The sequence below is a fragment of the Pollachius pollachius genome (genome assembly GCF_949987615.1).
Source record: "Pollachius pollachius genome assembly, chromosome: 9".
In the NCBI taxonomy this organism is placed as follows: domain Eukaryota; kingdom Metazoa; phylum Chordata; class Actinopteri; order Gadiformes; family Gadidae; genus Pollachius; species Pollachius pollachius.
The window spans coordinates 24,378,307-24,402,122 of NC_136942.1; the positions used below are offsets into that span (position 1 = coordinate 24,378,307).

The following is a 23,816-nucleotide window of genomic DNA, read 5'->3' on the forward strand; positions in this document are numbered from 1 at the left end:
CCAGGTGAGCACTATGACAACCACTGGAACCACCAGGTGAGCACTATGACAACCACTGGAACCACCAGGTGAGCACTATGACAACCACTGGAACCACCAGGTGAGCACTATGACAACCACTGGAACCACCATAAGGTGAGCACTATGACAACCACCGGCTCATCTTTCTAATGCCAGCACTTGGCAACGGTTTACAATTCACTATTACTATAGTCTACTATCTGAAGTTTTCGTCCAACGTGAACCTGCTACATTAAGATACATGCCATCAAGGTGCAAGACGCTGGAGGTTATGGAGGGTGCTTACAGGGTAACCTTCAGAAAATACTGTTTAGTGGATCAAGGAGGTATATTTCCTACCTGGGGTCTGAAATCAGCAGGGAGCCCCAGAGGGAAGGGGGTAGCAGCGCCATGCTGCCTGAACTCCAGCAGGCCAGGGGGCTGCCGGTAGTCGACTGGCGGCTGGCGGTAGTCGACTGGGGGCTGGCGGTAGTCGACTGGCGGCTGCCGGTAGTCTACTGGGGGCTGGCGGTAGTCTACGGGGGGCTGGCGGTAGTCTGTGAAGGGCGGCTGTCGTATGTCAGGCTTTACATCCTGTCTCGCCTTGACCTCTGACCTGTAGTGGCACCAAGGAAACCTTTCACTTAAAAGCAGTCCCTGACTCCATGGAGAAATCATATGGGCATCAAAGTACCACTAAAGAAAAAATAAGAAGGTGCACCGGGGTTAGTAGTTGATTCATGCTGGTGATACTTAGATTTTAGCTTGCATGGTAGTGGACAGTTAACATTTGATTCACATGGAATGCAGACGTTAGCTTAATTCTTCAGTTGATAGAGAAGAGATTGTTAAAAACATCCTGGTAACAGAAAAGTTTTAAACATAGCCCCATCCAAGTCCTGTCAGCCAGTCTACATATGGTTTCTCACTGTAATTTGTTATACTGTAGAAGAGTTAACTGTAAGAGAGTTAGCTATGCAACCACAGTTATATGAATTCCAACTGACTGCCAGAGGCAGGGCTTTAGCACTGGATGTATACCTCTCGTGCACGGGCAGGTCGAGTGTGTATACCAACGTAGTCACGTTGTGACGTAGGGCGCTATCCGCTCAAAAGCATAAATGCCCCTGTCATCCTGACGTTTGCCTCTTCAGAATCTTCTCGCCCAGATTGACAGAGAACTCTGGCAGTCCTCATTGAACCGTAGTAACCTGGGTAACTGTCGTTCTATTTCATTCTGACTGACTGACAGAGGCAGTGCAGCACTGGATGGCTAATCCCAACAAAGTCACGAGTAATCCTGCAACCACCTCATTGAGAGCAGGCTGCCGGCCTAGGCAGGACAGCTGCCGCCACAGAGTGGAGGGCAGCAACATTGACCATGGTCAGAGATGGCTTCCACAATCCAGTTGGACAGCCTCTGTTTGGACAAGAGACTTTTGTTTCACAAGGGCTGAAAGGGGGGTTGACAAAGCGCTTCCAGCACCAACAGCAAGTCCAATGAGGGAAATCTCATTAATTGTGGGGGGCGTCTGCCACTGAACCCCCTTGAGGAAACAGGTAACAAGGCTGTATGACCCAACCATCTGGTTTCCCACCCTAACGTGCTGCGCTGGAATGGCAGCCACGTAGACCCTTAGGGTAGAGACTGCCAGTTCGGTGTCTAACAGGCCCTGTAAGAACCGTAGTATAATCGATGCTCAGGCACCTCCCCTTGCGTCTTGCGCCAATCGGAATACAGTTTCCATCTATTCCCATGGAGGGACCTGGTGGATTGCGCCCTTGAGTTTAAAATACTCTGGACCACTGCTTGGTCACAGTCATTTAAAAGTGGGTCTGGCCCTTCAGCGATCACCCCCCACACCTTCAGGGCATGACAAGGATATGCCGGTCACTCAGGAAAGCCCAAAAATGCCTGACTGACGGAATATGGTGCGAAGTTCCAGCACATGTATGTGCTCCTGCCTCTGCTGTGCGCTCCACAGCCACCTCCCCGTCCTGTGCCATCATGCCGCTCCCCAACCGGATGTGAGGCGGAGGTGTCTGTTACTACGACCTCTCGGCGGGATGGGATCACAACTAAGGGAACACCTGTGGTAAAATACACCCTGCTCCTCCATTGCTTGAGTACGAGGAGGCACTGGATACCCTGAACCTCCTGTGCCTTTGTCGCCTGGTGTCCAACTGTAGTCCGTTCATCCATGCCTAGAGGGGATGCACTTGCAAGAGGGCACATTGTAGGAGGCCGCATGCTTCCACATTGGAATGTGGAAGCATGCGTCCTTCTGGTCAATTGACATGAACCAGCCTCCTGGCCTTATCACCTGGTGGACCTCTGCTGTACTGCGGGCCAAATAACTGCCCTGGAACCACCAGGAGAGAGCGGAGGACCCTCCTGCACGCCTCCCAGCAGAGACTTTGCCACCCAAACTCTGCGGTGGGCTAGTGTCAAGGTCGCCATGAGCCTGCTGAGCTCTCTTCACATCGGCGTCATAGCTCCTCGTACTCAGATCATCTTTTATGCGGCACTGAGGCCTTGGGCAGCGGGCATTAGGCTGTAATACTTCCTCCAGGGAAACTATTAAGGAGACCGCTGCTGGCTCCACAGGGAGTATGCGTCCCAGCCCGTGGCTGTCTGTGTCCTGCATGGCAGTAAAGGCCCTGCTGACTCTGAAGAGATGATAGAAGCGCCTAGGGTCTGACCAGCACCTCTGAAGCTCGTCCATGTAGAACTGTGACGGCAGTATCTGAAAGGCTCCTTCAGAATGCTGTGGGGCTCCTCTTAAGGAGGCACTTGGAGTAGCAGCTGCAACAGGGGCCTCATCCAGCCCAAAGCACGACAGCGCTAAGCACATCCCTGCCTGTACCCTAAGCAGGCCAGCCTAAGTTCTTCTTCTTCGACTCTGGTGCCCTGTGTCCGCTCTGAATCAGAATACGATATCTGGGAGGCAGGTCACGCCTCCTCCTGCTCTGCCCCCCATCTCCTCAAAATGACTTTGGGAGGTTCTGGTGGACAGAACATCCTCCTCCCACTCAAGGGTTGTGGGGGGAGGCTCGCCTGGGAAGATTCCTTCTAGCTGCAGATTAAGCAGTAGGGCTTTAATCTGGGAGAACTCTGATGTGAAGGCGTCCACCCTGGTTGCCACCCTCCTAGGTTTTTTCCGTGGGGGGGCACCCCAAGTATCATGAATGAGAGCCTCCACCTCATCTACCCTGCCTAACTTCGTAGCCCTTGGCATGAAACTGCTGTTCATGCTTGCCCTTTCTGAGAGCCCCTCCCTCAAGTGTTCCACACCGAAGCATATGGGGCACTCGAAGTGGCCATCATCCGCCTGAAGTGGGACAGTGCAGGCGTTACACAAATGGGACCCCAACAACAACTCCTGACGGGAGCGATACCAAGCCCACCGTTCTATCAGCCTATGGGCGCAATAATCTCTCGGCTCTGTACCGAGCCGGCTAATTACCGTCTCGCAACACTCTCGCCGAAGCCAACTGTTACTCTGGTATGAGGAGAGACTCTACCAAGCCCAGGCCTAACGGTCTGTTGGTGCGACAATAATTTGGCTCTGTGCCCAGCTGGTGACCTTAAGAGCGGGGAACACTCTGATTATGCTGTAACATTATGTAATACATCCAGTGCTCAAGCACTGCCTCAGGCAGTCAGTAGGAATTAAATATAAATACTTTTACAGATTTACAGAAAATAACTTTGTCGTTTTAAGTTATCTACAAATCCCTGTAAAACACTGGACATTATCTGACAATTCACAATTGGGTTGTTAATCATCAGATAATGTCTGTTTTTCTCAGCTATCCTCCATAATCACATATCCAAAGTAAATAGAGGACATCGCAACAATAAGGGCTTTAATATGTACTCTTGGTACCAAAAGAAAGAGAACACCAGTGAGATTGTTGAGCAGGTAAAATAATCAATGTGGATTATATTTGGTTAGAGTGAATAAAGCTAGAACACAGCACAAGTTTTAATTCTGCCTGAAATAAATGTCATGCTTTAGAGTGAACACCACCTGGTCATCAGTTGTTAGCCCTATAGTACTATTGGGCCATAGCACAACATCTGATGAGGACCTGGGTCACTATCTAATGCCAATAAATTGAGGTACAGGAGAGATAAAGGTTTTAGCAGATTTAGGTTTAGGTGGAGTCTCCAAATAGAAACATGAATCCAAATCAAACCGATGCAAACGTGACAATATACAATTTTACAGAGTTTAATTTAAGCGTAAGTATTGTGCTTAACATTATGAAATTATTATTTTTTTAAATTTTCTTAAATAACATATACAAATGTATGTAAAACTGTATGGATGTATGTAAAATTACAAAATGAACTGTAATTAAATAAGTACATTTTTCTTTAAATGTTTATGTCCATAGTAACTATGAAACGTTTTTGTTTGTTTTGTTAGGTAAAATCTTAATATATTTACATTCAAACGATGTTTTCTTGATTGTATACCAGACTAAGAAAGCGAGCTGGGATAAAGACCTGTAAAACCACAGTGTGTGTGTGTGTGTGTGTGTGGTCTTCCTTCTGCGTCCTCACCTGCCATCGTGCAGGTAGAGCTGGGGTACCCCCCCCGGGGGCTGGGTGACCGGGCTCTGGTGCGAGGCTGGGCCGCTGGGCTGGCCGGCTCCGGGGGGGGCAGTCTGTGTGGGCCCCGGAGCAGGCTGCGGACCGGCTGGGGGGCCCGGTGTCTGGGAGGGGGTCTGGACGGGGGTCGTGCCAGGTGGAGGTGTTGTCTGGTCTGGCTGGGGCTCAGTGAGGCCAGGCTGGGCCTGGGGGCTCTGCTTCTGGGCCACGGGGCTCTGCTTCTGGGCCACGGGGCTCTGCTTCTGGGCCACGGGGCTCTGCTTCTGGGCCTGGGGGCTCTGCTTCTGGGCCTGGGGGCTCTGCTTCTCAGAGTTGGGGCCAGAATGAGGATCTGCAATAGAGTGAACCCATCATCACGAGGCCTCTTCCTCAATAGAGTGAACCCATCATCACGAGGCCTCTTCCTCAATAGAGTGAACCCATCATCACGAGGCCTCTTCCTCAATAGAGTGAACCCATCATCACGAGGCCTCTTACTCAATAGAGTGAACCCATCATCACGAGGCCTCTTCCTCAATAGAGTGAACCCCTTCATCACGAGGCCTCTTCCTCAATAGAGTGAACCCCTTCATCACGAGGCCTCTTCCTCAATAGAGTGAACCCCTTCATCACGAGGCCTCTTCCTCAATAGAGTGAACCCCTTCATCACGAGGCCTCTTCCTCAATAGAGTGAACCCCTTCATCACGAGGCCTCTTCCTCAATAGAGTGAACCCCTTCATCACGAGGCCTCTTCCTCAATAGAGTGAACCCCTTCATCACGAGGCCTCTTCCTCAATAGAGTGAACCCCTTCATCACGAGGCCTCTTCCTCAATAGAGTGAACCCCTTCATCACTAGGCCTCTTCCTCAATAGAGTGAACCCCTTCATCACTAGGCCTCTTCCTCAATAGAGTGAACCCCTTCATCACGAGGCCTCTTCCTCAATAGAGTGAACCCCTTCATCACGAGGCCTCTTCCTCAATAGAGTGAACCCCTTCATCACGAGGCCTCTTCCTCAATAGAGTGAACCCCTTCATCACGAGGCCTCTTCCTCAATAGAGTGAAACTCTTCAACACTAGGCCTCTTTCTCAATAGAGTGAACCCCTTCATCACGAGGCCTCTTCCTCAGTAGAGTGAACCCCTTCATCACGAGGCCTCTTCCTCAATAGAGTGAACCCCTTCATCACGAGGCCTCTTCCTCAATAGAGTGAACCCCTTCATCACTAGGCCTCTTCCTCAATAGAGTGAACCCCTTCATCACGAGGCCTCTTCCTCAATAGAGTGAACCCATCATCACGAGGCCTCTTCCTCAATAGAGTGAACCCCTTCATCACGAGGCCTCTTACTCAATAGAGTGAACCCCTTCATCACTCAGCCTCTTCCTCAATAGAGTGAACCCCTTCATCACGAGGCCTCTTCCTCAATAGAGTGAACCCTTCATCACGAGGCCTCTTCCTCAATAGAGTGAACCCCTTCATCACGAGGCCTCTTCCTCAATAGAGTGAACCCCTTCATCACGAGGCCTCTTCCTCAATAGAGTGAACCCCTTCATCACGAGGCCTCTTTCTCAATAGAGTGAACCCTTTATAACTCAGCCTCTTCCTCAATAGAGTGAACCCCTTCATCACTCAGCCTCTTCCTCAATAGAGTGAACCCCTTCATCACGAGGCCTCTTCCTCAATAGAGTGAACCCTTCATCACTCAGCCTCTTCCTCAATAGAATGAACCCCTTCATCACGAGGCCTCTTCCTCAATAGAGTGAACCCCTTCATCACGAGGCCTCTTCCTCAATAGAGTGAACCCCTTCATCACGAGGCCTCTTCCTCAATAGAGTGAACCCCTTCATCACGAGGCCTCTTCCTCAATAGAGTGAACCCCTTCATCACGAGGCCTCTTCCTCAATAGAGTGAACCCCTTCATCACGAGGCCTCTTCCTCAATAGAGTGAACCCCTTCATCACGAGGCCTCTTCCTCAATAGAGTGAACCCTTTATCACTAGGCCTCTTTCTCAATAGAGTGAACCCCTTCATCACGAGGCCTCTTCCTCAATAGAGTGAACCCCTTCATCACGAGGCCTCTTCCTCAATAGAGTGAACCTCTTCATCACGAGGCCTCTTCCTCAATAGAGTGAACCCCTTCATCACGAGGCCTCTTCCTCAATAGAGTGAACCCCTTCATCACGAGGCCTCTTCCTCAATAGAGTGAACCCCTTCATCACTAGGCCTCTTCCTTAATAGAGTGAACCCCTTCATCACGAGGCCTCTTCCTCAATAGATTGAACCCCTTCATCACGAGGCCTCTTCCTCAATAGAGTGAACCCTTCATCACTCAGCCTCTTCCTCAATAGAGTGAACCCCTTCATCACGAGGCCTCTTCCTCAATAGAGTGAACCCCTTCATCACGAGGCCTCTTCCTCAATAGAGTGAACCCCTTCATCACGAGGCCTCTTCCTCAATAGAGTGAACCTCTTCATCACGAGGCCTCTTCCTCAATAGAGTGAACCCCTTCATCACGAGGCCTCTTCCTCAATAGAGTGAACCCCTTCATCACGAGGCCTCTTCCTCAATAGAGTGAACCCCTTCATCACTAGGCCTCTTCCTTAATAGAGTGAACCCCTTCATCACGAGGCCTCTTCCTCAATAGAGTGAACCCCTTCATCACGAGGCCTCTTCCTCAATAGAGTGAACCCTTCATCACTCAGCCTATTCCTCAATAGAGTGAACCCCTTCATCACGAGGCCTCTTCCTCAATAGAGTGAACCCCTTCATCACGAGGCCTCTTCCTCAATAGAGTGAACCCCTTCATCACGAGGCCTCTTCCTCAATAGAGTGAACCCCTTCATCACGAGGTTTCTTCCTCAATAGAGTGAACCCCTTCATCACGAGGCCTCTTCCTCAATAGAGTGAACCCCTTCATCACGAGGCCTCTTCCTCAATAGAGTGAACCCTTTATAACTCAGCCTCTTCCTCAATACAGTGAACCCCTTCATTGCGAGGCCTCTTCCTCAATAGAGTGAACCCCTTCATCACGAGGCCTCTTCCTCAATAGAGTGAACCCCTTCATCACGAGGCCTCTTCCTCAATAGAGTGAACCCCTTCATCACGAGGCCTCTTCCTCAATAGAGTGAACCCCTTCATCACGAGGCCTCTTCCTCAATAGAGTGAACCCCTTCATCACGAGGCCTCTTCCTCAATAGAGTGAACCCCTTCATCACGAGGCCTCTTCCTCAATAGAGTAAACCCCTTCATCACTAGGCCTCTTCCTCAATAGAGTGAACCCCTTCATCACTAGGCCTCTTCCTCAATAGAGTGAACCCTTCATCACGAGGCCTCTTCCTCAATAGAGTGAACCCCTTTATCACGAGGCCTCTTCCTCAATAGAGTGAACCCCTTTATCACGAGGCCTCTTCCTCAATAGAGTAAACCCCTTCATCACTAGGCCTCTTCCTCAATAGAGTGAACCCCTTCATCACTAGGCCTCTTCCTCAATAGAGTGAACCCTTCATCACGAGGCCTCTTCCTCAATAGAGTGAACCCCTTTATCACGAGGCCTCTTCCTCAATAGAGTGAACCCCTTTATCACGAGGCCTCTTCCTCAATAGAGTGAACCCCTTCATCACGAGGCCTCTTCCTCAATAGAGTGAACCCCTTCATCACGAGGCCTCTTCCTCAATAGAGTGAACCCCTTCATCACGAGGCCTCTTCCTCAATAGAGTGAACCCCTTCATCACGAGGCCTCTTCCTCAATAGAGTGAACCCCTTCATCACGAGGCCTCTTCCTCAATTGAGTAAACCCCTTCATCACGAGGCCTCTTCCTCAATAGAGTGAACCCCTTCATCACGAGGCCTCTTCCTCAATAGAGTGAACCCATCGTCACTAGGCCTCTTCCTCAATAGAGTGAACCCCTTCATCACGAGGCCTCTTCCTCAATAGAGTGAACCCTTCATCACGAGGCCTCTTCCTCAATAGAGTGAACCCCTTCATCACGAGGCCTCTTCCTCAATAGAGTGAACCCCTTCATCACGAGGCCTCTTCCTCAATAGAGTGAACCCCTTCATCACGAGGCCTCTTCCTCAATAGAGTGAACCCTTCATCACGAGGCCTCTTCCTCAATAGAGTGAACCCTTTATAACTCAGCCTCTTCCTCAATAGAGTGTACCCCTTCATCACTCAGCCTCTTCCTCAATAGAGTGAACCCCTTCATCACGAGGCCTCTTCCTCAATAGAGTGAACCCTTTATAACTCAGCCTCTTCCTCAATAGAGTGAACCCCTTCATCACGAGGCCTCTCCCTCAATAGAGTGAACCCCTTCATCACTCAGCCTCTTCCTCAATAGAGTGAACCCCTTCATCACGAGGCCTCTTCCTCAATAGAGTGAACCCCTTCATCACGAGGCCTCTTCCTCAATAGAATGAACCCCTTCATCACGAGGCCTCTTCCTCAATAGAGTGAACCCCTTCATCACGAGGCCTCTTCCTCAATAGAGTGAACCCCTTCATCACGAGGCCTCTTCCTCAATAGATTGAACCCCTTCATCACGAGGCCTCTTCCTCAATAGAGTGAACCCCTTCATCACGAGGCCTCTTCCTCAATAGAGTGAACACCTTCATCACGAGGCCTCTTCCTCAATAGAGTGAACCCCTTCATCACGAGGCCTCTTCCTCAATAGAGTGAACCCCTTCATCACGAGGCCTCTTCCTCAATAGAGTGAACCCCTTCATCACGAGGCCTCTTCCTCAATAGAGTGAACCCATCATCACGAGGCCTCTTCCTCAATAGAGTGAACCCCTTCATCACGAGGCCTCTTCCTCAATAGAGTGAACCCTTTATAACTCAGCCTCTTCCTCAATAGAGTGAACCCCTTCATCACGAGGCTTCTTCCTCAATAGAGTGAACCCTTTATCACTAGGCCTCTTTCTCAATAGAGTGAACCCCTTCATCACGAGGCCTCTTCCTCAATATAGTGAACCCCTTCATCACGAGGCCTTTTCCTCAATAGAGTGAACCTCTTCATCACGAGGCCTCTTCCTCAATAGAGTAGACCTCTTCATCACTTGGCCTTTTTCTCAGCTATCCTCCACAATAACATATCAAGTAAATAGAGGACATAAAGACAACAATAAGGGCTTCAATATGTAATCTTGGTACCAAAAGAAAGAGAACACCAGTGAGATTGTTGACCAGGTAAAATAATCAATGTGGATTCTATTTGGTTAGAGTGAATAAAGCTAGAACACAGCACAAGTTTTAATTCTGCCTGAAATAAATGTCATGCTTTAGAGTGAACACCACCTGGTCATCAGTTGTAAGCCCTATAGTACTATCGGGCCATAGCACAACATCTGATGAGGACTTGAGGACACAATATAACGTGCCACTGGATATCTCCAGGATCCATGGTTACATTGTTAGGTTTGACCCCTCTTAACGTGACACAAAGAGCAGAATATCTCCAGGATCCATGGTTACATTGTTAGGTTTGACCCCTCTTAACATGACACAAAGAGCAGGATATCTCCAGGATCCATGGTTACATTGTTAGGTTTGACCCCTCTATTGAAAGGTCAGGGACACCGAGCCGACTGCACCGTTCAGCCAGCAGACCAAACGCTCTTTTAAGGCCTGGAAATACTTTAATGTTCCTCACACGTCAGACAGCTGTGGACGTGAACCTGTAACGCATCCGCTTCCATTCATACCACAATTGAGGTTCTGCATCAGTTTTGGGTTCCATGCATGCCAGTTTCCCATTCCACACCACATTCCAGTTGGTGAGGACCTGGATGCAGACTGGCATCCACCATCAAAACAAAGAAGAAGAAGCTTTTCTTCTCTCTACAACTTAAGCACCATTTCTTGAGTTCATAGGCTGTCTTTATACTTTTTCATTGACTGCTTCTGGGCACTGAGGGCTCTCAGTCACTATGGCTCAGAGGACGTTCACAGACGGTCTCGTCGAGGACGACTTTATACACACGGCTTTAGCTACAAGACATTGATTGTAAACACAGCATGCAAACTCCAATTAATGCACACTGAGGGATCATGAACAGTTGATGATCATGATCATGAACACAATATAACTCTCCCTCCCGGGGTGCCCACCTTCCTCTCCAGGGTTCACCTTCCTCTCCCTCCCAGGGTGCCCACCTTCCTCTCCCTCCCAGGGTGCCCACCTCCCTCTGGGATGACGTGCAGCGTGCCCTTCCTTCCTGTCCCTTCCCAGGGTACTCCAGGGTACTCTGCCATGGGTACCAACCTTCCTCCGGGATGATGTGCAGCGTGACGGCCAGCCCGGCATCCTTGATGAGCTTCACAATGTCGGCGTGGGGCATGGTGATGATGGACTGTCCGTTCACGGCCAGGATGCGGTCGCCCACCTTGAGGCGCCTGCAGCGGTCTGCGGGGCTGGCCTCGATGATGCGGCCGATCTTATGGGGCACAGCTTGGGCGGAGGGAGAAGAGTGTCAACCGCTTCCATCTGATGACGCCACGTTGACTTTGTATCATAGGGCTTTATGTTAGCAATAAAGTAAAACCCCCTTCAGCTTAATGTGGGAGGGATATTTATAGGAACCCTCTCATGTTAAAAATAAAGGAATGTCAATGGCTATATTAAAAAGCAGCTTCCAACGGTTGGCAATAAACAGACTTAACAAAAACAAAAAGCTTTGCATTATAGAACAACAATTTTTGGAGTCTTGTGGAAACCTTGTAGAGGATTGCATATCATAATCAGAAGGATTGAGATGAAACACAGAGACCTTCCACTGAAGTCCAGTCGCTCCACTCAATACAACCATGAAAGTTGTTTAGCCGTAAGCCTTCAAAAGCCAAACACAAGATTATCACTCAAAAACTCCTGTTGGCAGCAACAGGAGTTCAAAGATTGTTGCTCAAAGATTGTTGTTCAAAGAACAATCTTTGAAGGTATCCAGGTAATGCTGTCGTCGTTGGAAGGTTTCTCCTTGTCATTCTCATCCTGAAGCTATCGGTTTGTATTATATTTGTGTATATATATATATATAACATGCATTTGTTCATGGGTTCATGGTTCCCCCATGACAATTTGCATAAACCTGCGTAAAGTAAAGAAAATTAGGCTCAGCTATTAAATAGAAATCTGTGCATTTTGCTGTTATTAATGACCATTTGATCAACAAAAATATTTATTATACTTGAGTAAAGGAAATCCCATTTACAAAACAGTTTACAAAAAAGGTATTGCATTTCAACATTCATACCTGGGGTTGAAAAAGGTGACAATCTAAACCTCTGTAGGGGGGTCTAGGGTCATCCCCCCCAGCCAAATTTTGCTATTTTAACATGTAAATGAAGCAGTCTGTGTACTCCCAGAAGAAAACAAAGGGAAAAGACAATATTTTCTTATGATAAAAATGGCACATTTATTAACCCATAACACTGGTTTATCAACTACGGTTGATAAACCGTTCGCCTATGTTTGCGACGCTCGCGAACGATTGGAAACATGTTCTGTTAAGCGTGCCGATGTCTTCAAATGTTCGTGAACATAGGCCTACTGTCAGAAGAGGTCGTTCTCCGCAAGCAGACCTGGATCATGGACTGAAGAGATGGGCTCCCAAATGGAGATTAACCCTAAACTATAGCAAGAACTGTGCAACATTTCAACAATTCCCATGTCCATATTGAAAACATTCATTCCTTTCCTACACATAAAGCCATAGATACATTGTTTTATGTAGCCTATCTACACCCTTACTTCAACTAATGTATTGTGCATCCTATAATGTGATCTGAACGTGACATCGCAGTAAGTTGGCACAACTTTGGTGACGTAGCCCTCTAATCTTTAATTGTCCGAATTCCTTGTCTGCATTATACTTTCTACGAGATCGACAACTTCTAGACCTTCTTCTATGAACTCGTCAATTATCATATAGGCTGCAGCCAATACATTGGCCTTTCTTGTCGCCATTTGTTTGTTTACAGTTTAAAACGAACGATTAGAACGCTGTGTAAAAATCATTCAAATTTTATTGTTTAAAGTCATCGAGCTCGCTGCGAACGTTCGCCTATGTTCGCGATTCTGAACAGTTAAGTTGTGAAAAATCATTCAGCGTTACTATCTCATTTACACCAAATCAAAACACAAAAAAGCAGGTGCCCCTTCTCATAGTTGTGTTTCAACAGTACATTTTAATTGTGAAAAGGTCTATCCACTATAACCAAACCAGTTTTAAAGCCCTTATTTCTGCTGCCACATGGGGGCTGTTCTGGACCCTATTCGTCGCTGTATTTTCATGCCGAGGCTTTTAATTTGTCGAGCCGTCTTTATTTGTTAGTACTTCCGGTTGGACCGGAAGTGACCATCCGGAAGTGATTCCGCTGACTACTTCATACGTTAACGCTAGAGAAATCCCATTTTCTGCCTTCTTAGTCTTGCTAGCTGTATATTCACAATGTTTGTAAGTACTTCAGCTTGTTAGGTCCTTAGCAGCATTATTTTGGTTATTGGATCATCGATTTATGTGATTGATGTACCATTTTCTATGGCGCCAGCTATGTTTTCCAGATCTGTTTATTGCCTGTGGAGAGATACAGTAAAGCTCCAACTATCGTGCACTTAGTTATTGCAATATGTTATATTGTGTTTTGCATTTGAGTGCATCCCGTTTTGCAACTGATATATATTTATGTTTATGTTTCAGTTTCACTCTTTGAATTTGAGTAAACCTTCCTAATCGGCACCACGCTTCTTGGAGTTATTCATCATCAATTAGTTTAGCTGAACTGGATAGTGGGATTGCTGCTCAGATCCACCCAGACCAGTACAGGGGCGCTATACCGCACATGCACATTTAGGACAGGTAAACAGTAAATCCCATTGACCAAATTTGGCATTTTCTGAATGTACTGTATATATGGTATTTTTGGTAGCGTACGTTCGTATGTCTCTCGTGAAGTTATGTTGGTCAGTATCATATGATATATGTAAGGGATAATGTTGTACTGAACGCCGGTCATTATCGGGAAAATAAGCCCGGACAGGGAGAACCGGACCCCTGACGCGAAGCGGAGGTGTCTCGCTTCGCCCTGAAATGTATTATTTTCGATAATGACCGGCGACGTTCTATACATTAACCCGCTTATTACACAGCTCCTTGCCCAAACGAAACAATATCTTCACACGGTGTGTCTTTTTACAATTACCATTCGTAGTGTTGATCAGCAGAGAAATAGTCCGCCAAAGACGTTGACGTTGCTTAGCAACCGGACACGCTGGGGTTGGTGAGTTACCGGACTACTTGCGGAGTGATACCAAAGACGTGAATCAGGCAAAAAATCCACTTCCCTTGACAGCGGCCTAGTTCGGTCTGCATAAAAGTACAGACGGACCATTTGCGAACTACTGCAGCTGCTGATGTTATTGACCTAAGTTAAAAAGTAGCCGCACCCACCCAAACCAATCGGAATAAATGTATACATGTCAATTATAGCGGACTACACCACCTCTTCTATTCCGCATGGAATTGAATTCCGATCAGAGAATTGTATTCCGATTGAGGCGTATATATGATAATTCTTTTATTCAGATTGAGCTGTTCTTCCACTTCTAATCGGATCAGAAGTGTCCATGTAAACGCGGCTAATGACGGGCTGTTTTAAAGTATAACTAATATCGAAACAAAATAACCCAGGCGCAGTCTCATCTATGAGACGTTTGCTAAGTGGCCGGCCAGGAAGGCGCTGCAACGAGACAATATGGGATGAATTGTCACTTAATTTAAACTTTTTGTTTCCTTTCGGGAGTGGGTGTGTGTTTAACAATGTTTATATATTTTTAATTTGGTTAAACCGCCACCCGCCCCGAATTTAATTAATTTTTTTTAAAAATTGAATGCAATGGCCAACCGTGCATCTCTACGACTGAGCAAGTCCACTCCAGGACCGGACCGAAAGAATCGCGCGCTGTGGTTCATCTTGATTATGATTGGTGGTCAGGGAACCCGAGTCATTTGGCCAAAGATTTTTTATTATGAAAATAGTGAACATGTTTCTAGCTCATTATACAGTTGGTGATTATACAGTCTACGGTCGGTCGTCCCCCGCCCCACAACTTTAAGGATCTATACGATTCACGTAAATGACCTATTTTGAGGTAAAAACAGAGAATTTCGCCGAAAGGTGACTAGTTTGCAGGTATGAACATTGGAAAAACAAATGACTGAACATTCCTATAAATCTACCTATTTATAAAAGCAAATATTCATTTGGGATAACTCCTTCTGGGGTAGGGTGTTCGTGTTTAAAAAGCAAAGGTCCTTGATATGACCATCTTTTTAAAAGCACAAATAGGAAAGTAACTCCAAACAGAAATGAACCATCCCTCCTCTTCCTCTTGCTTTCTTCCTTCATTTCTTGTTATCTCAGAATTCAGAGAAAAGTTTTGATGTTGAAAAAATATGCCTTGTTTTTTCTGAATGAATGAGATACCTCAAAATCGTGTGATAAACTCTCACCTGGAGTAGACTTCATGCTGATTAGCCTCACCCTGACAAGTGATTTTGGGTATGGTCAATATAAGCTATCTAAGGTATTAGGTAACATGTCCGATTATGTAATCAAACTGTTTGCTTGACCTCATGGTACAGAACAGAATGCATTTCAGATGCATCATCTTATATCCGTTCAGCATATCGGTTCCACTGATCATGGAGAAACAAGGTCATCAGATCATAACAGGCTTTCTGGTGACAAGGTGACAAGGTGACAAGGCAAAATAATATCAATACCATCAATACCAGGGGTTGACACTAGGGGTTGACACTAACGGTTGCCCACTTGCCCGGGGCAACTAAAAATAATAGTTGGGCAAGTTGAGATTGATTTCTGGTTACCCGAAAGGGCAAGTGCATTTTTTAGAGTTTGTTCATATAAAGGCTATTTATTTAAGAGTTTCTAAAAACTGCAGAACAACCATTTTCTTCTGCAAAATCACACCAAATAGATATATTTGCAATTGATCAGCGCGCTGTCTTCTCTTCTCTCGGACAGCGAGTTAACAGACACACAGCGCTACAGCGCGAACATAGCCCCGCCTCCTGTCACTCACTCGCAGTGTGGTCTCTGGCAGTGATTCGGCACTAGTGTCAATGCTCTGTGTGACGGTGTTAGCTAAAGGTTAGCCAACACAGCTAGCATCTCAGTGCAGCGCCGCCGCGACCGGTTTAGGTAGAGAAGGTGGACGGAGTAGTGATGGAGGAGTGCGGTTTGGAAGTACTTTAGATTAAAGCAGATTACCAAGGAAAGTCAAAAGAATCATTTAGTTATTTACATTTGCATAAAATCCAGATGAAAGCATGCAGGTCTACATATAACTGGGTGATAGCTTTAATAGGATGCAACGGTGGACTGAAATCACTTCATGGCATGATGTGACTATTTCGTAAATAAGTAAACAAAGAAGTTTGTTACTTTTTAAACACGTACATATGTGAATGCTAACATTCAGCTTCAGTCTGAGCTAGGATGAGTTTTCTGAGTTCCCCAAAATGAGGCCAGGTGCCTGGCAAAAAGAGGCCCGTTCAAGACTGATTTTAATTTGGGCAAATGAACATTACATTCGGGCAAGTCGAACATGACCTGTACTTGCCCGATGGGCAAGTGCTTTTGAAACCTTAGTGTCAACCCCTGAATACTACTGATGGACATGAGCATCTCCCAACGTCTCAAGACACTAACCAAACTAAGACTTGATTAAATTCAACAGGACAAGTTTGCTCCTTTGAAATAGAGTTCTGAAGTGAATGACAGCTGCCATTGGGATTTTGAGTCATCTTCTCATTATTTTTTCAAGGAAAATTTTTTTGTGAATGTTTATTTGAGGTAAAAAAAGTATTCTCTGTTCATTGAGCACTGTAAATGCTCTGAATTAACTTGTTAATTAAGAAAAATGTTCATGAAAAAATTCATCTGCTCTGCTCTTGTTTTTCTTAAAGGTCCCATGGCATGAACATTTCACTTTATGAGGTTTTCTAACATTAATATGAGTTCCCCTAGCCTGCCTATGGTCCCCCATTAGCTAGAAATGGCGTTCGGTGTAAAACGAGCACTAGGTATCCTGCTCTGCCTTTGAAAAAACAAAACTCTGATGCGCCGATTTGGAATTTTCCAAAATCATGTTACAAAGACATTACCTCGCCTTTCTCTGCTTTGCCCGCCCAGAGAATTTGGCCCGCCAATGAGACAATGAACTACAGCGGTGCGAACGCCACATGTGTGTTTGTGTGTGAATACACACACTGTAACGCAAGTGTTGTACTCTTCTTTATTTGGATAACCGTTCTGCTGTTGGTGTTATGGCGCAGAGTAGTGGGGGTTATCTCAGCCATGGTTGAGAAGGAATTGGGGGAAAGGAACTTTGGCTTTGACTCCATGAAGTACATGAATCGCAACATGGAGGAGAAAGGGATTGTACTCCAGGAGCTGAACTGCCGCCGGAGCTTCGACGGCAGGCCGGCAGCTCAGCTCCGGGAGTACAATCCCTTTCTTCTCCATGTCTCATATTCTGCTGTGTTCCAACTTTTTTGATTCTAGGCGGATTGTATGTTTAGTGTATTCTATTTCTAAAAGAACAAGTGGCTCATAGAACAGCTGAATGACAATAATGTGCTGTGACTCACTGATGATGGCGGCGTTCTCTGGTCTGTTGAGGGAGCTGATGATGACGAAGCCGAATCCTTCGTTCTCCTTGCGGTGGATGATGACATCGCTGGTCTGCAGGCCGCCACCCTCCAGGGGAGGGGCTGCCGCGTGCGGGGGCCCAGCGGTGCTGAGGCCTGAGGCCGCGTCGCTCCGCGGGGAGCTGTGCTGGGCGGACATGGAGCCCGGGCTGCGGCCGTTCACTGGACAAGCCTCACCTGAGGAGACACACCTAGTGAACACCTGTGGGTCCAGGTAACTAGAGGAAGAGCCCGGTAACTAGAGGTGTATCCAGGTAACTAGAGGAAGAGCCCGGTAACTAGAGGTGTATCCAGGTAACTAGAGGAAGAGCCTGGTAACTAGAGATGTATCCAGGTGACTAGAGGAAGAGTCAGTTAACTAGAGGTAATAATAATGATAATAATAATTGATTGAATTTATAAAGCGCTTTTCTAGACACCCAAAGACGCTTTACAGTGAAGGGGGGGACCTCACTCACCACCACCAGTTTGTAGTATCCACTGGGGTGATGCACGGCAGCCAATCTGCGCCAGAACGCTCACCACACACCAGCTTGAGGTGGAGAGTGAGGGAATTAAAGAGTCAGCCAATTATACAGGAGGATGATTAGGGGGCAGATTGAATGAGCCTGGTTGGGCCAGGGCACCGGGGAAACCCCTCCTCTTTGCGATAAGTACCCTGGGATCAGTTATGACCTCAGTGAGTCAGGACCTCGGTTTTACGTCTCCTCCGAAAGACGGCGCCTTCCACAGCACAGTGTCCCCGTCACTGCACTGGGGCATCGGGATTGATGTTAAGGCAAGAGGGAAGAGTGCCACCTATTGGCCACCTACCGACACCACTTAGTGCACCTGGTATTCCCAGGCGGTCTCCCATCCAAGTACTAACCAGGCCCAACCATGCTTAGCTTCCGAGATCAGACGAGATCGGACGTGTTCATGGTGGTGTGGCTGCCAAGGTAGAGCCCGGTAACTAGAGGAAGAGCCAGGTAACTAGAGACAGAGCCAGGTAACTAGAGACAGAGCCAGGTAACTAGAGGTAGAGACAGGTAACTAGAGGTAGAGCCAGGTAACTAGAGGTAGAGCCAGGTAACTAGAGGTAGATCCAAGTAACTAGAGGTGTATTCAGGTAAATAGAGGTAGATAGAATCAGGTAACTAGAGGTGTATCCAGGTAACTAGAGGTAGATAGAAGCAGGTAACTAGAGGTGTATCCAGGTAACTAGAGGTAGATAGATTCAGGTAACTAGAGGGAGAGCAAGTTAACTAGATGCAGATCCAGGTAACTAGTGGTGTATCCAGGTAACAAGTGGTGTATCCAGGTAACTAGCATTGTATCCAGGTAACTAGTGGTAGATCAAATTAACTAGAGGTAGAACCAAGTAACTAGAAGTAGAGCCAGGTAGAGGTGTATAAAGTAAACTAGAGGTAGATAGATTCACGTAACTAGCATTGTATCCAGGTAACTAGAGGTAGATAGATTCAGGTAACTAGAGGTGTATCCAGGTAACTAGAGGTAAATTGATCCAGGTAACTAGAGGTGTATCCAGGTATATATATCGCTATATATATATATATATATATATATCCCAATATATCGCTGTTGGTAGAGTAAGGATGTTCATAGAACAAAGTTCAAAGCACTAACAATCGCTAGGTTAGTGTATCCAGGTAACTAGAGGTGTATCCAGGTTCCTAGAGGTGCATCTAGGTAATGAAAGGTGTATCCAGGTAATTAGAGGTATATCCAGGTAACTAGAGGTGTATCCAGGTAACTAGAGGTGTATCCAGGTAATTAGAGGTATATCCAGGTAACTAGAGGTGTATCCAGGTAACTAGAGATGTATCCAGGTAACTACTGGTGTATACAGGTAACTAGAGGTTAGGGATTGACCGATGCAGATTCTTTAGGGCCGATACCGTTACCGATTTTTTTATCAGCTTTAGCCAATAATCAATACGCCGATACCGATTTTCTTGAGCCGATATTTGGAGCCGATAATACCCTGGAAATCCAGAGTTCTCGTGAGAGCACAATTTTAATTTGCTCAGCGAGTAACTCTGGGAACAAGCAATATACTTGTGTTAATTCTGGGCCTCCCCTGGCCCAGAACAATTATCAATCACATCGATGTATCAATATAGGCGGGCCAAAAGTGTTGCTGTTTTACCGACCAGATACGGCAAGAGTCTTATCTATTGGTTAGCTCCACTGGTCTGGATACGTCACCCCTTGTATTCTTCTGATTGGTCGTAGTGTTTTCCAATGTGTGTTATCCAGTGATATTTTCAAATGCATGCTTGGTGCCGCCCCTCGAGTTGGGCCATTTTCATTACTCGTTGCCAGACCCTACAGCTTTCTAGATGTGGATCTGGATTTCCAGGCTAAGCCTCCCTCAATTTACATCATAAAAATGACACAATGATGATAACAAATGCTACAATGTCTCAATTAAAAAAATATATCATTTATTGAACTGTCTGTAAATCATATAATATAAATAATAAAAAAAAACAACTAAGTAAAATTAAATGCTAAAAAAAATATCGGCCGATACCGATGCATGTAAAAAACGCAAATATCGGCCGATAATACCGGCCGGGTGATATATCAGTCCATCACTACTAGAGGTATATCCAGGTAACTAGAGGTGTATCCAGGTAACTAGTGGTGTATCCAGGTAACGAGAGGTACATCCAGGTAAAGAAAGGTGTATCCAGGTAACTAGAGGTGTATCCAGGTAACTAGAGGTATATCCACGTAACTAGAGATGTATCCAGGTAACTAGTGGTATATCCAGGTAACTAGTGGTGTATCCAGGTAACGAGAGGTCAAAAAGGCAGACTCTATTTCGGCCTACGCGTCCCTCAATACCCTCCATTTCCTGGCCCTGCCAGAGACTTGGATCACTCCAGAGAACTCTGCCACTCCTGCTGCCCTTTCCACTGTTTACTCTTTCTCACACACCCCTAGACCTTTGGGGCGAGGAGGAGGGACCGGACTCCTCGTCTCTCCGTTGTGGACCTATCAGGTCCTTCCACTAGAACACTTGGCCAGATCTGCATTTGAACTCCACGCTGTCACTGTCACCCTTCCTATTAATCTCTTCATTGTGGTAATCTACCGTCCCCCTGGTCCCCTTCGTGACTTCTATGACGAAATGGATGCCCTTCTCAGCTGCTTTCCTGAAAATGGCACACCACTCGTTATACTTGGCGACTTTAACATCCTGCCAGAGAAGTTGCACTCACCTGAATTAACCAACTTTTTTGCCACCTTTGATTTAACACTATCCCTTCTCCTCCCACACACAGGGCAGGGAACCAGCTTGACCTGATATTCACAAGGTCCTGTGGCACCTCTGCTCTCTCTGTTACCCCACTCCCTGTGTCTGACCATCATTTTGTTGCTTTTTCTCTCCCCTTAGAGTCCTCTCCCCCCCTCCTTTCTAGTCCCCACATTGTCACCACCCGCCGCAACCTCAAAACTCTCTCTCCCTCTACGTTTGCCTCAACTGTTCTGTCTTCACTACCTTCTATTGAACAATTCTCTCAACTATCCACAGAGGAATCCTCTGACACCCTGCTATCCTCCTCCTCTTTGGACTCCCTCTGTCCCTTCCACTCCAGACCGGCACGATCTTCACCCCCCCCTCCTTGGCTGTCTGATTCTCTGCGGACCCATAGAGCAGAGTTGCGGGCAGCTGAGAGGAAATGGAAGAAATCAGACTGTCCTAATGATCTATCTCACTATCTCCTTCTTCTCTCAGGTTTCACCTCCACTGTGTCAACAGCCAAATCTGCCTTCTACCGGACCAAAATTAACTCCTCCGCCTCAAACCCCAGGAAACTGTTTTCCTTGTTCTCTTCCCTCCTCAACCCTCCCTCCCCTCCTCCTCCTTCCTGCCTCACTGCCGATGACTTTGTTACCTACTTTACCCAGAAAGTAAAGGACATTATCACTGCCACCATCCTCCCTCCCCCGACCCCCACCTCTGTCTTTACCCAATTCATCCCTCTTACCTCAGACGAGGTCAACAGAATTATAACATCTAACCATGCCACCACCTGCCCCCTTGACACTATCCCTTCCTCCCTCCTCCAGGCTGTGTCAAACGACATCCTGCCATTTCTAACCGTACTTATTAACTCCTCCCTCACTTCTGGCATTGTTCCAACGTCTTTCAAGACTGTCAGAATAAAGCCTCTCCTCAAAAAACCAACGCTTGATACCACTGACATCCAGAATTACAGACCGGTATCTCTTCTTTCATTCCTCTCTAAAACATTAGAACGTGCCGTCGCTAACCAACTGTCCTCCTATCTCTCATCTAGCAACCTGCTTGACCCTCACCAGTCAGGCTTCAAAAAAGCACACTCCACTGAGACGGCTCTCCTCACGGTGACTGAGTCCCTCCTTCTCATTCTCCTTGACTTGTCTGCAGCATTTGACACTGTGAACCACCAGATCCTCCTCGCCACTCTCGCCGAGCTTGGCATAGCTGAATCTGCCCTTTCCTGGTTCACGTCCTACCTGATGAATCGCACTCATCAGGTAACATGGAATGGCTCCTTGTCCAAACCTTGCACGCTTGATACAGGTGTCCTTCAAGGCTCGGTGCTGGGGCCTCTTCTGTTCTCCCTCTACACCAGATCTCTGGGCTCTGTAATTACATCCCACAGCTTTTCCTATCACTGCTATGCTGACGACACTCAGCTATTTCTCTCCTTTCCCTCATCTGACAAAGCCCTGATTGCAACACGCATATCTGAATGTCTGGCAGAAGTCAGCACCTGGACAACTGCCCATCACCTGAGGCATAACCTCAACAAGACTGAGCTCCTCCTAATACCAGGGAAAGATTGCCCACACAAGGACTTACTGGTCACTGTTGAGAACATCACTGTATCTCCTTCTCCAACTGCCAAAAACCTTGGTGTGGTGTTGGACAATCAGTTGTGCTGCACCGCAAACATCACTGCGGTGGCCCGGTCCTGCAGATTTGCACTTTACAACATCCGCAGGATCCGGCCCTTCCTCACAAGGGAAGCAGCTCAGCTTCTAGTCCAATCACTGGTCATCTCCCGCCTCGACTACTGCAACTCGCTCCTGGCTGGACTCCCTGCCTCTGCGATTAAACCCTTGCAGCGCATCCAGAATGCGGCAGTGCGCCTCGTGTTCAACCTACCAAAGTTCTCACATGTAACCCCCCTCTTCCGAGACCTCCACTGGCTCCCTGTAATAGCTCGCATCAGATTCAAGATGATGGTACTGGCATACAAGGCAGTCGATGGAACTGCCCCTGCCTACCTCCAAGCATTAGTAAAGCCACACACCCCAGCTCGATCCCTCCGCTCAACTACCTCAGCTGGACGTCTGGTACTGCCATCGCTAAGAGCAAGCAAAGGTCGATCAGCGAAGTCACAACTTTTCTCTGTTTTGGGACCTCAGTGGTGGAACGAGCTCCCTACCGAAGTCAGGACCGCAGAGTCGCTCACCAGCTTCCGCAAAAGACTCAAAACTCACCTGTTCAGAGTTCATCTCGACTCTGCATAGAAACCAATGCACAGCCACCATTGAATGTTGTACGTCCTGGCACTTGTACATTGCACTTATTCAAGGTACTTAATTGTGTAGCATCTACAGTAGCTGCTATCGCTGCTTTACACGGGGAATGGGTTAGCCTAGCGATTGTAATACTTGCACTTGGTTCTATGAACATCTTTACTGTACCGACAGCGATATATTGTTTCACTTCTTATGACAAATGTACTTATTGTAACAAATGCACTTATTGTAAGTCGCTTTGGATAAAAGCGTCTGCTAAATGCCCTAAATGTAAATGAGAGGTGCATCGAGGTAACTAGCGGTGTATCCAGGTAACTAGAGGTGTATCCAGGTAACTAGAGGTGTATCCAGGTAACTAGAGGTAGATCCAGGTAACTAGAGGTGTGTCCAGGTAACTAGAGGAAGAGCAAGCTAACTAGTGCTGTATCCAGGTAACTAGATGTGTATCCAGGTAACTAGTGGTAAATCCATTTAACTAGAGGTGTATCCAGGTAACTAGAGGTGTATCCAGGTAACTAGCAGTGTATCCAGCTAACTAGAGGTAGATCAAGATAAATGCCACTACCAACAAAAAAACAGAAAAACAGGGGCTACAAAACCTAATCCAATACCAGTACCTCTGCCTCTCACTGGCTGATCCCACTGCAGCCAGTCCTTTCTCCCCATACGCTGGCTGTCCCAGTGGAGAGGTGAGAGATGATACAACTAGAGACCAGAAGATGATAAGGGGCCCTATCGGTACAAGAGAACTGGTTCCATGCGATCTTTACTGACCACAGGGAGTCAGGCCCTTTGTTTAATGTCCAATAGACGGGGCTATTCTACAGAACACGTCCCTGTCTCCATCCTGGCCCATTGAGGGTTGAGCTACCCCTACTGGGCAATACTTCTACCAGCACAAGGATGGGCCAGACCAGCCCTGCTCAGCTTCTACAGAAACCAG

At 47.0% G+C, this 23,816-nt stretch overlaps 1 protein-coding gene across 3 annotated transcripts in view; it reads right to left on the reverse strand.

Moving 5' to 3' along the window:
• Positions 1-23,816, reverse strand: part of magi2b (membrane associated guanylate kinase, WW and PDZ domain containing 2b) — a 131,160-nt gene that overhangs the window by 13,220 nt on the left and 94,124 nt on the right. For all 3 annotated transcript variants that reach the window (XM_079743397.1, XM_079743396.1, XM_079743398.1), the window contains exons 16-19: positions 17,267-17,503; positions 10,861-11,046; positions 4,574-4,952; positions 361-616 (exon numbers count right to left, since the gene is read on the reverse strand). In XM_079743397.1, the coding sequence (XP_079599523.1) occupies positions 361-616; positions 4,574-4,952; positions 10,861-11,046; positions 17,267-17,503 (1,058 nt within the window). The remainder of the gene's footprint in view (positions 1-360; positions 617-4,573; positions 4,953-10,860; positions 11,047-17,266; positions 17,504-23,816) is intronic.